Source organism: Castor canadensis, chromosome 3, assembly GCF_047511655.1.
Source record: "Castor canadensis chromosome 3, mCasCan1.hap1v2, whole genome shotgun sequence".
Classification (NCBI taxonomy): Eukaryota; Metazoa; Chordata; class Mammalia; order Rodentia; family Castoridae; genus Castor; species Castor canadensis.
In genome coordinates this window covers 144,176,210-144,190,524 of record NC_133388.1, presented here as the reverse complement: position 1 = coordinate 144,190,524, position 14,315 = coordinate 144,176,210, and the positions used below count along the sequence as shown (strand labels likewise).

Here is a 14,315-nt window from a genome sequence, read left to right as displayed (position 1 = left end):
TATTTTTTGTTAAAATAAAAACTTAGTGTTAAATATTTAAAAGTTTTGTCTAATGTTACCACCTGTGCAGACATAGAAGTCACTGAGGCTAACAGTTTTCTTTTCAGATGTGAAGTGCAAAGTTTGATGTTGAAATAGAGGAAAGTAGCAACAACTTATTTATTCTGTTTAATACTGTGTTTATCATGGATCCAGACTGGGAAAAAAGAAAGGAGCCCTTTCTTTTTAACCTTGATCAATTTCAAAATTTTTAAAAATTTACTTTCTGAAAAAAAGTAGTTTAGATAGTTACTATACTCACGGCATTTGACATTGGAAAGCAATAAAGTGGCATGCAGTACAAATTGTCTTCTTCTTTCTGTCCCCCATTAACCTGGGTCTGTTTCTAGACATGATCGTTGTTACTAGTTTCTTACGGCTCTTTTCATACACATCTCATGTCTCTTAAGCATCCTGTTTGTATGTATATGTTCATATGTATATGTTCACATGCTACCTTCTTCTTCCCTATGTTCACTTACTGTACACTCTTGCATCTTTTAGGGGGGAGGGATGAGACTTCGTGATTTTATAAGTACTTATGAAAATATGAGTTTTATTAAAATTAAGTTCTGTCTTGGTAAATTTGTGGGTTTTGTCTCTCTTTTTTAAAGATTTCCTTTTGTAGCTGTTTCGATTGGCTTTGTTGTAAATAAAAAGGTATGTTGTTTTAAATGTATGGTTCATAAAACACCTTGCTCTTACTTTCTAAGGCAGAGTAAATGTATTTCCCTAAAACAATTCAGATTTGTCTCTACATTCAATTTATATAATTGCATTATTTTGAAAATATGCTACATGACTGTTAAAATTTTCCTTATGTACTTGTAGTGAAGAAAATTTAATGTTTCCAAGAAATAAGAGTTGAAAGGAAAAAAAACCACAAGTAAATGAAATACAACTTAGTATCTAATCAACATTATATATGTGATAGAGTCAGATATGATAGGAGTTGATGTGATCTAAAATGCTTCATGGACAGCTAGTCTCAGCTACTTGGAAGGTGGAGATAAGAGAATCATGGTTTGAAGCTAACCCAGGCAAAAGTTAGCGAGACCCTATCTTAAAGACATGGCACACACTTGTAATGCCAGCTGTATAGGAGGCAGAGGTAAGAGGATCATGGCCAGTCCAAAGCTGTCCCAAGGAAAGTTAGCATGAGACATTATCTGAAAAACAAACTAAAAGCAAAAGGACTAGAACACAACTCAGTGATTGAGCACTTGCCGAGCAAGTGTGAGTCCCTGTGTTATTTAGTAATAAGTAAATAAATAAATACAATGCTTCATGGAAGTCGTGGAATTTGAGCCTAGGAATGCTTTTATAATAAACATCAAAAGAATTACATTAGAATTGAGTAAAATAAGGGCTGGGGGTGTGGCTCACGTAGTAGAGCTCTTGCCTGACAAGTGCTGAGGCCCTGAGTTCAAACTCCAGTGCCCCTTCCCCTAAAGAAATTGGAAATAAAAAAGACTGGAGGTGTAGCTCAGTGGTAGAGCACTTGCCTAACAACATGGAAGACCCTGAGTTCAATCCGCAGAACCACAAGAAAATAAATAAATACAAATTAGTGCAAATGAAAGCTTTATCCCAGAGTTGTTTTAATCAGTGAAAATATCCAAAAGGAGCTAAATGAACACTTAGCATGTCATCAGCCCTGGGCTATATGCTGTTCCTGCCATTGAACTCACAGTTTGGTGCAGTCAGGTATGTGAACAGGTAAAGAATATGTAGTGGAACCATAAAAAAAAATACAGTGGATGATAGAAGAGGGCAATTCTGTCAATAGTGAGTTGAGGAAAGCTGCACAACAGAAAGGGTCTTAGAAGTTCGCTATGTGAAGTGGCACTTGGGAAAATAGAGGTTTGTCATATAAAAAAGAAAAGAATTTTAATCAGAACAACTTGGAGAAGTTTCTGCAAAACTAGTTCTGAAGCATTAGTTCTTACCTCTGATGATAGGGTTGATGGACCCAGAGAAGTTCGCTGTGTGAAGTGGCACTTGGGAAAATAGAGGTTTGTCATATAAAAAAGAAAAGAATTTTAATCAGAACAACTTGGAGAAGTTTCTGCAAAACTAGTTCTGAAGCATTAGTTCTTACCTCTGATGATAGGGTTGATGGAACCAGAGTTATTGGTGGTAACTGAATATCTGGACTAAGGATCAACCTCTAAGAATTTGAAGAGCTAAAAAGGAAATGGAAACAATAGAAAAAGGAAAAAAGGCCTGAGGCTTATAACTCTTACGGGCTAGGGAAGAAAAGAAGGTTCCAATATAATGACTCTAAGATGGACTCACAAGTGAGGCACAACTAAGAGAGTACATCAGAAACATGGAAGTATCAGATTAACTGTGGATGATGGCCAGCAGTCTCCAACTCTTTGTGTAAGACATTTGGTCAGTAAGAGTTCATTGATACTCTTTGCCCAGGAGTTACAGAAGAATAAGTGATAAGGGAAGAACCCAAATTGTAACATTAATAGGATTAGAAGATCCAGCATGTAGACTACTCTTTGATAGTGAAGGGAAAGAAGGTTTTGTAAGTGTCATTGTTTGTACAGCTATAACAGAATACCTGAGACTGGGTAATTTATAATAAGTAGAAATATATTGGCGCCAGTTCTGGGGACTGGGAATTTTAGTCAATTCTAGCAAGTTCTGTGTTTTCCTGAGACTATCAAGATGATGCTTTGCATGCTGCGTCCTCTAGAGGGAAGGAAGGCTAAATCCTCATTGGGAAAAGACCCATGAGAGAGAACACAGTCCCCAAATCTGTGGTAGATTGGGTCCCTCATGGCCCAATCACCTTTTAAAGGCTTTACCTCACAGTACCATTCATAGGTATTACATTTCAACAGGAGTGTTGGAGGGGATAGACATTCAAACCACAGCAGCAAGGAAGGGAAAAACTCGGTAAGGACGTACCAGAAGAGAAATGTAAAGGTAGAGGAATTGGCTGATGGAGCAGTTTGTCAGAGAATGGATATGAGTAGTTATCACAACAAAAGAGGACGTGGTCAGTATAAAAAATGAGAAAGTGTTTCCACCCGAGACTAAGGTAGAGAGGTAATGTGGGAGCTCTACATTTAGACATGGGTGGAAGGAGAGTGCTGGATTGAAGGTCTCATGACCTGCAGTAGGGCCAGAGATTACCATTTTCAGTTTCTCACAGTTTAGCCTTTTGAATACATTATTAGTCAGCAATACTGGATATTCTTGTTATGTTATTAGGAAAAACAAGTACCGATTTGGTAAAAGAAACTTTTTTTCCTCTGCAGATGGAATTTGGAGTTGTGTACAGTTGTGTGGAAGATAAGATGTATACTGGCAGGAAAGGAAAAGGTGCCTTTTGTAATGGCCAGAAACTACAGGTTTCACAACAAGAAGGTAGGTTCATTCTCCAATTTTTGGTGCAGTTAATTTTCTGTCCTCCTATCTTACAGATTTAAAAAAAGTATTAAGCTATAGAATTATTCAAGTATTAACTGAGTCATAAATTGTGTTTGTTTTCTTTCTACTTTTATATTTTGACTTCAATTTTGAATGTGATAGTGGAAGCAGGGAAAGCAAATGTAATTGAGCAAACATACTTTTTTAAGTGGTGGAGATAGGAAAATTGATCAACCAGTCTCTCTACCTGTCTGTCTGTCTTCCTCCCCTTGTGGAATTGATGCCACTGGATCAGTTATTAGGCAATAAATTGAAAATAAAGTATATTAAAGGTGAAAATTGTAAAATGTGTATGTATAAAATTATCCCCTGGTATCTGCGGGTGAGATAGGTTCAGGACCTCCTGTTGATACCAAAATCCCTGAATGCTGAAGTACCTCATATAGAATGAAAGCATATTTGTATGTAGCCTACTCACTCCCGTTTGCTCTAAATCAGCTCTACATTAGTTATAACAAGTGATAAAATGTAAGAGCTACATAAATAGTTGTTAAACTGTATTGCTTAAGAAAAATTAGAATGGGGAAAAGTCTACATATTCAGTACAGAAGCAATTTTAAGGGAGCAATGTTTTCAATCTGAGATTGGTTGAGTCTGGATGTGGACCTGCAGATTCAGAAATAAGCTATACTTTTTTTGTGAGCTAGATTGTTGACATTTTAATTCTTTCATTCTGATGGGTCGTGTGAGTTTTGGGTCATCTTTCATTCATTAACCACATCCAACATTTTCCAGAGTTTGCTCTTTCAGACTCTTTTAAGTACAACAGGATCTTAAAGATGTGTGCAAAACAGTCTGAGTTTGGAATCCTGACTTACAATCTTTCCCTCTAATATGTAATTTGAAAGTAGATTGTAGTTCATTTCCTTTTTATTAAAGTATTTGGTATTTGATATTTAGGGCTCTAATTATTAAAACCCAGTGATTATCTAAAACATTTCCTTTTCAGATATTACCAAATCACTGTTGGTGACAGAGTTGGGCTCCTCCAGAACTCCAGAGACTATAAGAATCGTTCTTTCTAATATGGAAAAGCTTTTTTCCATTCCTATTCATGGGTAAGTTCCAGGTAATTTAACATTATAAAGGGAATGGACATGCAGTCAGTACCATAATTCTGATTTTATAATGTAATTTGGAAACTTTACTTGGAAATAATTCCAGATTTAACAAAAAATTTGTCAGATAAAACAACACAAAGAATAACAGTGTAGCTTTTACTCAGATGGACCTACTGTTAGCATTTTCCCCACTTTCTTTATCATTTTAGCATTCCTGTTTTTACTCGCATGCGTGTGTGCATGGGGGTGTTTCCCCTGAATCATTTCAGGGTAAATTTCATGGCCTTTTATTCCTAAGCCCATAGTTTTTTTCCTATGAATAGGAATGTTCTCTTCTCTAACCTTGGTACATTGTGGATTTCATAAATGCACTTCTGTTGACCTACCATCTATATTCAGTTTTGTCAGCTGGTCTAATGGTGTCCTTTATGGCATTTCCTTCCTCCAGTGCAGGATTCAGCATAAGGCCAGTAGGCATTACATTTGGGAGGACGGTAGTACTGCCATTGATCCCAGGGCTTCATGCATGCTAAGCACACACTCTGCCACTGAGTTGTACCCCAAGCTTGGCATTAAATTTTGTTGTCATGTTTTAAGTGTATCACCAACACACAGCATACAGTAGAGTTTTACTTCATAAGTCAATTTGAAAATCTTTCTTTAACAGACAAGACTATTGATATGTTGATAGGCTATTTTGTTTGACTTCCATTCTGTTGTAGTATCTCATAATTATTATATTATTCATACTGTGTTTATTTGGTGAGTTCTCTCTTTTAAAATTTCTTGTATTTGTGAAAGGTTAAGTTTTATTCTAGTGGATTTCTTTCATATTGAAGCTTCCTATAATGTCTTCAGTACTATTTTCTTACTTACTGGTTACTATATGTAAAGGTTCCAGAATTCTTTGGCTTGCACTTACTGCCTATATAATAGTGATTATGTTTTCTCTCTCTTGTTTTTGCAGTACTGGGGATTGAACCCAGAACTACCTTGTGCTTACATCTGAGCATTCTACCACTTGAGACACACCCTCAGCCCTCTTTCTCCCTATTTCTTCCTCTTATCATCCAGTATTAAGTTGCATTTTATTTTGTCAAAATGTCAGTTTTACATATTCCTCAGCTAAGGTGCCACTCTTTGATTTTCATTCTTGTTGACTTTATAAAATGATTGCAGACTTTTGTAAAGTTGTCCAGACACCTTTTGATGGGATGAAGCTCATCCAGTAGTGAATTTCATGGGGAGGGCATGTGCACACAGTGCTCTTTGAAGCTTGGTATATTCCAAACTTTTTCTGTGACCTTCCAACATGAAGGAATGTCCTTAGCAGGAGAAAGTATGATTCTTCTTGAAAATGTTCTTTCACTGTTGCCTTGTTTTTTGTATTGTTTTTGAGTTATTTTTATCTTTTTTTTTTTTTTTGCTTTTGCTATAGTGGGGTTTGAACTCAGGGCCTACACCTTCAGCCCCTCTACCAGCCCTTTTTTGTGATGGGGTTTTTCAAGATAGGGTCTTGTAAAGTGTTTGCCCAGGCTGGCTTCAAACCTGAGTAGGTAGGATTACAGGTGTGAGCCATCAGCGCCTGGTGAGTTATTTTATCTTTTACTTGGAAGCTTTGACAGTTTTTTTTTTTCCTTAATGCTTAAAGGCTAAAGATATATCTCATCATTGTGCATCAGTTTTCTGTTGCAGTGTGGAGATTCATGTTTTTATTTCTGGGAAGTTTTCTTGAGTTCTGATTGTGAACATTAGTTTGCCTCTACTATTCTTATTTTCTTCATCAGAGACACCAAAAGGAGGAATGTTCAGCTTCCTTTACATCTTCCATTTCAGCCACTTTCTTTCTGTCTTTTTTATCTTCTGTCTTTATTGTTTTTACTCATTTTCCTTTATTAAGCGTTCAGGTCTTCTCTGGATGTCTTGTGATTTATTCCTTATTCTTTGCATGATTTTGCCTTTTTTCCCCCATTTCTTCCCTGAGTTCAATCAGCTTGAGTTTATTTTTAAATTTTGTTTCTTAGGGTCTATTTCTGCTCCTAGTTTTTGGGTTTGTTTTCATTATTTGTGTTTTTTGAGAAAGAGTCTGACTTTGTAGCCCAAACTATTTTATAGCTCTGAACTGTTTTTTTTTTTTATTATTATTATTAGTGGGACTAGGGTTTGAACTTAGGGCTTTGAGCTTGCAAAGCACATGCTCTACTGTTTGAGTCCATTTTGCTGTGGTTATTTTAGAAATGGGGTTTTGGGAACTGTTGACCTGCGCTGGCCTCAAACCTTGCTCCTCCTACTCTCAGCCTCCTAGGAGGCTAGGATTGTAATGCAACCCCTGGCCGGCCCTGAACCTTTATTCCTGCTTCTGCCTCCTAAGTGCTGGGATTACAAGCATGTACGACCAGACACACTTAACTTCTAGACTTCTGATTTAATGCTTTTCCATACTCAAAGCATTCTTTTGAGGATATTTAATTCAAATTGGATTGATGCTTCAGTTTTCTTCTGCTTCATTGTTGATTTTTTTTAAGGGAGATCATATAGCACAAAAACTAAAGCCTACCTCATTTCTGTTTCTGTTCATTTTGTGATCAGAGCTCCTTATTCTTCTAATTCTCTCTGAGTTCCTACTCCTCCTTCACTGCTTGTCTCTGAGAGGTACCAGCTGTCCTGCCTCATCTGACTCTTCACTATCACAGCTTTTCCAAAACTGCCTGGTCAAGTTGTGCATATTTTCCAACTGTTCCTTAAAGCCAGAGCTAAGAATTTCAGGTCCTCTGCTCCTCTCAGCTTTTTATAAGAAATCTTTTATGCCTCTTCTCCCCTCCTCTGCATCCTCAGGCTTTTAGTGCAGTTAAAATTCATTTGTTAGTTTTTCCTTCTACATACAGGTACCTTGAGAAATTTTATTTTCTGACTTCTAGAAATACTGAGAGAGTGGGCCTGTAGGTTTTGTCTTCCATGTTGATTTAATTTTATTTTTAGTTTTTGAGAAGGTAATAGGGAGTTTCAAAATCAGATGCCATTATGCTCCAAACTTCAGAATCCTTTTGTAATGACAGATATAAAGGTAAAGGAGTTTAAAAAAAAATTATTGCCAGGTCTGGTAGCACTCACCAGTAGTTCTAGCTACTCAAGAGGCTGAGGCAGGAGGATTGCAATTTTGAGGATAGCCTGGACATAGACCCCGTCTCAAAAACATATTTTTATTTTATTGCCAACTGTTCCTATTGTTTTTCTTCTGAAAATATCATCACTGAGGCACAAGACTCTTAGAGTTAGTCAAAGACCATCTAATATAATAATCCAGCCTTATTTTGTACACAAGTTAACTGAGGTTTAGAGAAATGAAGTTGCTTCAGGAGACCACACAGCTGGATTTAGATAGGATTACAGCCCTGGCTTCCAGTTCATTTCTCTTTCTCCAGTATTCAACTTCTCTTTAAGAGAAGACATTCTCTTACGAGTCAAGACATTCCACGTACACTTTCACCATGTGCACACTGTGATTATGGGCTGCAGGTCTGTGATCTATATAGTAATAAGTAATGTAAAAGGATCACTGCCATACGCTTCAGAACCTTCCAGAGTGATGTCCTTGAGGCAAAAGCAATATGGCTTATAAAAACCTACGCTATAGTTTCTTGTTTTGAAGCAGGGACTTTAACCATGGGCAATAAAATGGTTATGTTAGCCATAAAAGAGATGCAAGTGGTTTACAGCTTAATCTTTTGTTTCACTATTAGATGAAGTAAAGTTTAACCAGGAAAATGTTACTAAGGAGAGGTACTGATTTATTGATTTCTTTTTATGATGTGTTTCATTTATCTGGCTATTCAACTTTTCAGTGTGGCTTCACAGTTACTTACACAAAACAAAATGAGACCAAAGAGAGTCTCATTTGAGAGGCTGAATGCCTTCAACAAGTAGAATTGGTCTAATAGCTTCCTAACTATATTTTGTTTATGAGACAAAGTAAATTAAGGTGGTTCAATTGTCTTTGAATAATTTTGAGAAATTCATTTAAGAGAAATGTGCTGTCTATTATGTTTCTGACATCATAGTTTAGAGAACAGTTTCATCATAAACACTGATACTTTTTCTTTTAAGGCACTGGGGTTTGAACTCAGCCTCACGCTTGCTAAGCAGATGCTCTACTGCTTGAGCCACTCCACCAGCCCTTTTTTTGTGGTTTTTTTTTTTTTTTTAAGATAGGGTCTCATGGAACTATTTGGCCTTTACTTGCCTAGGGCCAGCTTCAAACCATGCCTCCTGAGTAGCTAGGATTACAGGCATGAGCCACTGGCACCCGGCAAACATTGCTACTTTTTAGAGGATCCTTTTATATGCCAGGCACTCTGCTAGGTGCTTTAATATGGTCTTTGTAATCATTACAGTAGTGGTCCAAGGTAAATTGGTATCCTTTTGATAACAAAGCTAAAAGTAAAAGAAACCTTTTCAAGATTATGATTTTTAAGCAGCTGAGCATGGGAGCAAACTCAAGTCTCTGTGAGACCAAAGATAGTTCCTTTTACTCTACAGCATACTAGCTCTATGGGAGCATCCTATACTGTATACTGTATAGGATACAGTCCGCAGCCTTTTCCTCTTTTTTTTTTTTTTTTTTTTTTTTGGCGATACTGTGAGACAAACTCACAGCCTCACACTTGCTAGATAGGTACCCTACCGCTTGAGCCACTCCACCAGCCAGACCACAGCCTTAATTACTTACTAATTGAGGAATCTTGCTGGTAGTCCTGTGGAAGTACTTGTCCCTGGAAGGATATTCTCTGCTGACTCCCATACCCACAATGTCCACTAGAAATGGAAGCATCACTGCTGCAGTCACTGTTGTTCTCGCCTAGGGCTCCAACCCTGAATACAATACCAAGACATTACTTGTGAAATATCTCCTTATGTTATTCTAGACCATGAGCTGTAAACTATCACATAGCCTATGTGGGAAGAGGGAAAATACCTTCCTTCCTTTCCTCCCTTCCTCCTTCCCTTTTCTTTCTTTGCTTGAATTTGTTATGTAGCGAAAATATAGGATGGAAACATTCTTCAGTCAAAGGCATCATGTCATTGTTTTGGCATGAAGAACACAGTTGCAATTTTTATTTTTTAGCTACAAAATAAATACCACATTAGTCATATTTGCTATTTTTAAAAAAACTGGAAGATCTTGGTGAACAGAGCTCAGTGTCTCATTTCCAGAGGTTTAAATAGTTACAAAAGGAGTTTGAGTAAAACCATTTGAAAGTAACTTGGAGAAGTGATGAGCTTTTCTCCTAAATATACAGTAACATGTTTATTTCTTTAGTAAAAGGGACATTCTCTGACATAACCACTGTACCATTATAAAAATTAGAAATTAACATTGATGCATAACCTAATATTAAGACATTTTTTCAGAATTGGAGAACATCATTCTGAGTGAGGTTAGCCTGGCTCAAAAAACCAAAAATCGTATGTTCTCCCTCATATGTGGACATTAGATCAAGGGCAAACACAACAAGGGGATTGGACTTTGAGCACATGATAAAAGCTTTAGCACACAAGGGAGGGGTGAGGATAGGTAAGACACCTAAAAAACTAGCTAGCATTTGTTGCCCTTAACGCAGAGAAACTAAAGCAGATACCTTAAAGCAACTGAGGCCAATAGGAAAAGGGGAACAGGTACTAGAGAAAAGGTTAGATCAAAAAGAATTAACCTAGAAGGTAACACCCACGCACAGGAAATCAATGTGAGTCAATGCCCTGTATAGCTATCTTTATCTCAACCAGCAAAAACCCTTGTTCCTTCCTATTATTGCTTATACTCTCTCTACAACAAAATTAGAAATAAGGGCAAAGTAGTTTCTGCTGGGTATTGAGGAGGGGGAGAGGGAGGGGGCGGAGTGGGTGGTAAGGGAGGGGGTGGGGGCAGGGGGGAGAAATGAACCAAGCCTTGTATGCACATATGAATAATAAAAGAAAAAGGAAAAAAAAAAAAATCTGAATCCATGTTCCATTCCAGGATCACACATTACATTTAGTTTTCATTTCTCACCAGTTTCCTTTAAGCTAAAGTGGTTGCATTGTCCTTTGTCTTTTATGATCTTGACATTTTAACAGTTTTTACTAGTGTATATTAATTATCTAAAATAATGTTTCATTGTAACATTTTCATATATGCATGTAATGTACTTGACATTTTTATGACGTATGGGCCAATTGTTTTGTAGTATGTATGTCTAGTATGTCTCTTAATTTGGGTCTGTCTGGGTTCCTCTTGATTATCTGTGGATCCTGCATTTTTTGGCAGGAATGCCACAAAAGTAACGTTCTTTCCTTCTCAGTGCATCATTTCAGGAGGTAATTGGTGCCTGTTTGCCCCATTAGAAGTGGTACTAACTTTGATCACTTGGGAACCCAGGCAGTCTGTTGTCCCTTTAACACATGTATGATGCATACCCAATTGAAATGACTAATATGGTGTTTCTACACCTAGAGACTATTTGCACTGCAGTATGAATGTTTGTGAAATAACGTAAATCGTATGCCTAGATTTAGACAAATATGGATATATATGAATGCCATTATAGCAGAATTACAGCCTTTTCTTTAGTGCTTTTCTTGTAAAAAATCGCTGTTCTAATGTTCCTTGCTGAATTACTGAAGATTGGTTTTGTGATTTATATAGTATACTATGATAATAAGATTTTACATATCTGAAAATTAGAGACCACTTTTTTCCACATTTATCCTTTAGATTGGATCAAGTTATCTCAATCGAAGAAATGCCTTATTTGAAAGGATTTTTTTCCATTCTTACTTTTAAATGTTAGAATCCGGAGTGTTGGAACGGCAGCTGTTAATATGTGCCTGGTGGCAACTGGAGGGGCAGATGCTTATTATGAGATGGGAATTCACTGCTGGGATATGGCAGGAGCTGGCATCATCGTCACTGAAGCCGGGGGAGTGCTAATGGATGTAACAGGTACACTCATGGAACTAAAAGGCATTTTTTTCTTCATGCCTGTTAGACTTTCCTCTCTATATTAGTGATTGGTTTTTTTAGTGGTTGATACAGCTACAACTTTTAAAGAAAAACAAGCTATGAAATTTTCTGCAAAATCAAAATAAACGAAAGGAGGCAGGCAGGCAAGGATAGGAGCTAATGGTGATGTGGAATTGATGATGGAAAATGGCTGACCCCTTTCAGATGTGTCAGTGACTCCTGAGAGCTGTGGAGAAGTCTCAGCAGTCAGAACCTGAGGCTTATAACACCAGCTCTCTGGGGACCAATGGGACAGTTGACAATGGACTTCCTCTACGACTGCTTTCTGCTTTGGGCCTGATTGGAAGTTAGCTTTGAGATGATGGGAAATTTTAAAGGGTGGGGTAAAAGAATTACCAGTAACTAGGGAGAAAAGCAATAAAGAAATAAGAAATGGGAAAGAGAGTGGTGTGAAAGTGCACCGGAGTCACATTTCCTGTCCATAGATCCTCAAATCATAAAGAGGTAACACAGGTGCACAAAGAAGTAACAAGGAGAGAAAATGATTTCTGGATGGTGTGAGTTGTGATCCCCACTTGTCCCGGTATTTACTCAAAAAAGATGCTTAGAACCTCAGTTATGTACTGTCAGAATTTGAACATTGTAGTTGACAGTTTTTTTGTTCTTTTTTAAGAAAATTGAACATACTAAAATGTTAGCATTGGCCATGGAACATACTGCTATACCTATTTTTCCAAAATTATTTTTGTATAGAATATAACCATTTTGCATCTTTGGTTTGATTTTAGGTGGACCATTTGATTTGATGTCACGAAGAATAATCGCTGCAAATAGTAGAGCGTTAGCTGAAAGGATAGCCAAAGAAATTCAGATAGTACCTTTGCAAAGAGATGACGAAGACTAATGACATCAGCCTCCTACTCAGTCACAGTTGCTTGTCCCCAGGTTTGCTGATGTGCTTGTGTGTATCTATGGCAGTTGTGTGGTATTGGGGTGGGGCTGTAGCTCAGTGCAGAGAGCTTTCCCACGTGCACAAGGCCCTGGGTCCCAACCCAGTACTCTAAACAAGAAAAGGGAAAGTAAGGTGTATGATATGATTGATTTAAATTGTCTTTGGTGTCTTCATTTATAAACGGGAACTTTTTCTGTGGACTAACTGCAAAAACACATGTAATGTTTACTTTAAATTTTTTTGCATATGAGTATACTTCAGGAAAAATATGCAGGAATTATAGTTCATGACCTGTACATTGAAATAGCCAACTAGCATTTTGTGTTTCTAAGTATACATGATCCTCTGAACTTTTGAGTTACTATTTATATGCATAAACAGTTAATTAGAAAGTTATCTTTTTGGAAAAATATTTTCCTTTTCTCCAAAAGCCATATTTAAGTTTGTAAGGATATAATCTAAGTATTTCTTAGACTAAAGGTTTCTTTCTTTCTTAGCAGAAAAACTTATTTGTTTTATTTATCATTGTACACCTAGCTCAGTACCTGTCAAATAGTAGTCTATCCAAAAGTATTTTTAAGAATGAAATTTTTTTGTTTGTTGAAGGGTAGTGGGTTTTGAACTCAGGGCCTCATGCTTGATAGGCAGACCCTCTACCACTTGAGCCACTCTGCCAGCCCTTTTTTATTTAGGTATTTTCAAGATAGGGTCTCATGAACTATTTGCCCAGAGCTGGCTTCAAACTGCAATCCTGATTTTTGCCTCCTGAGTATCCAGGATTATTACAGGTGTGAGCCACCAGCGCCTGGCAAGAATGAATATTTTTAAGTGGCAATTCTTAGATTAGTAGTTACATAAAGTAATAAGCTTGGTATTCTGTATTTTTGCTTCAAGTCTTGAAGTAACAGTTATCTCTCTGTTCTTTTTATATTTTACATTACCATACCATTTCATGTCCATGTAGTATTGCTTATGTGTACGTTTCTGCAATAGTGTATTTTCCAGAATATGTGTTTTGTACATTTGCATTCATTTGAAAGTCCCTGTGTTAGAGAAAAGCATCTTCAAAAAGCATTCTTATCAGGTATCTGAAGTAGTTAGATGAAGTGTAACATTTTACTAATTTCAGTAGTTACATTTTAAAGATGTTTACACTGATTTAGCTGTGCTGTCAAATGTATTTTGTGTTGCTGGTATTGAACTGTTTGATTTCATCCACAAATTCTTACTTTAGTTCATCACTGCTGCCTTTGCATGTTCTTCAATAGCCTTTAGCCTATCAGACTCAAAAAGAAAATTATAATGGTTCAGGGACATTTTTAAAGGATTAATTTATTGTTTAACCTTGTGAACAGATTAAGTTGGCCTTGTCTTTGACAACTTAACTCTAGTACCTTGAGTTTATTCTATGATTTCAGTATTATAATTGCTGTATTTGTACTGTTAGTCACATGCACTTAAAGTATCTCATACTGTGTAATTCTAAGTCAGGTTTTCTTTGCAATTAAATTTATTTTAATTAAGACTGTTCTGAATAAAATTTTAAAAAGTGTGACTGATACTACATTATTACCACTTATGGTCTAAGCTATTTTTAGGGGTTTTATGTTGAGTTACAAATATTTGGTACTTGTATTTGTGGTTGAAGATATATTCTCACTTTTGCCTATAGTTTTTCCCAACTTATCTAAACACTAAATTTTTTTTCCTATAAGTAGCTTTTGCATCTTTATATTCTAAGTGCAATTGGATATTTTGTGGCTAAAATATCTTCAGATATTGAAAAAGGATGCTTAACAACTAATTTATCTAACAA

The 14,315-nt window shown here is 36.6% G+C and overlaps 1 protein-coding gene across 3 annotated transcripts in view; it reads left to right on the top strand.

Annotated features, from left to right (window-relative positions):
- The window catches only part of Impa1 (inositol monophosphatase 1), a 28,145-nt gene extending 14,094 nt beyond the window's left edge, over positions 1-14,051 (top strand). For all 3 annotated transcript variants that reach the window (XM_074068766.1, XM_074068767.1, XM_020176719.2), the window contains 5 exons: positions 654-699; positions 3,318-3,426; positions 4,439-4,547; positions 11,375-11,526; positions 12,336-14,051. In XM_074068766.1, coding sequence (XP_073924867.1) covers positions 654-699; positions 3,318-3,426; positions 4,439-4,547; positions 11,375-11,526; positions 12,336-12,451 — 532 coding nt within the window. In that variant the 3' untranslated portion in view covers positions 12,452-14,051. The remainder of the gene's footprint in view (positions 1-653; positions 700-3,317; positions 3,427-4,438; positions 4,548-11,374; positions 11,527-12,335) is intronic.
- Positions 14,052-14,315: the final 264 nt, after the last annotated feature.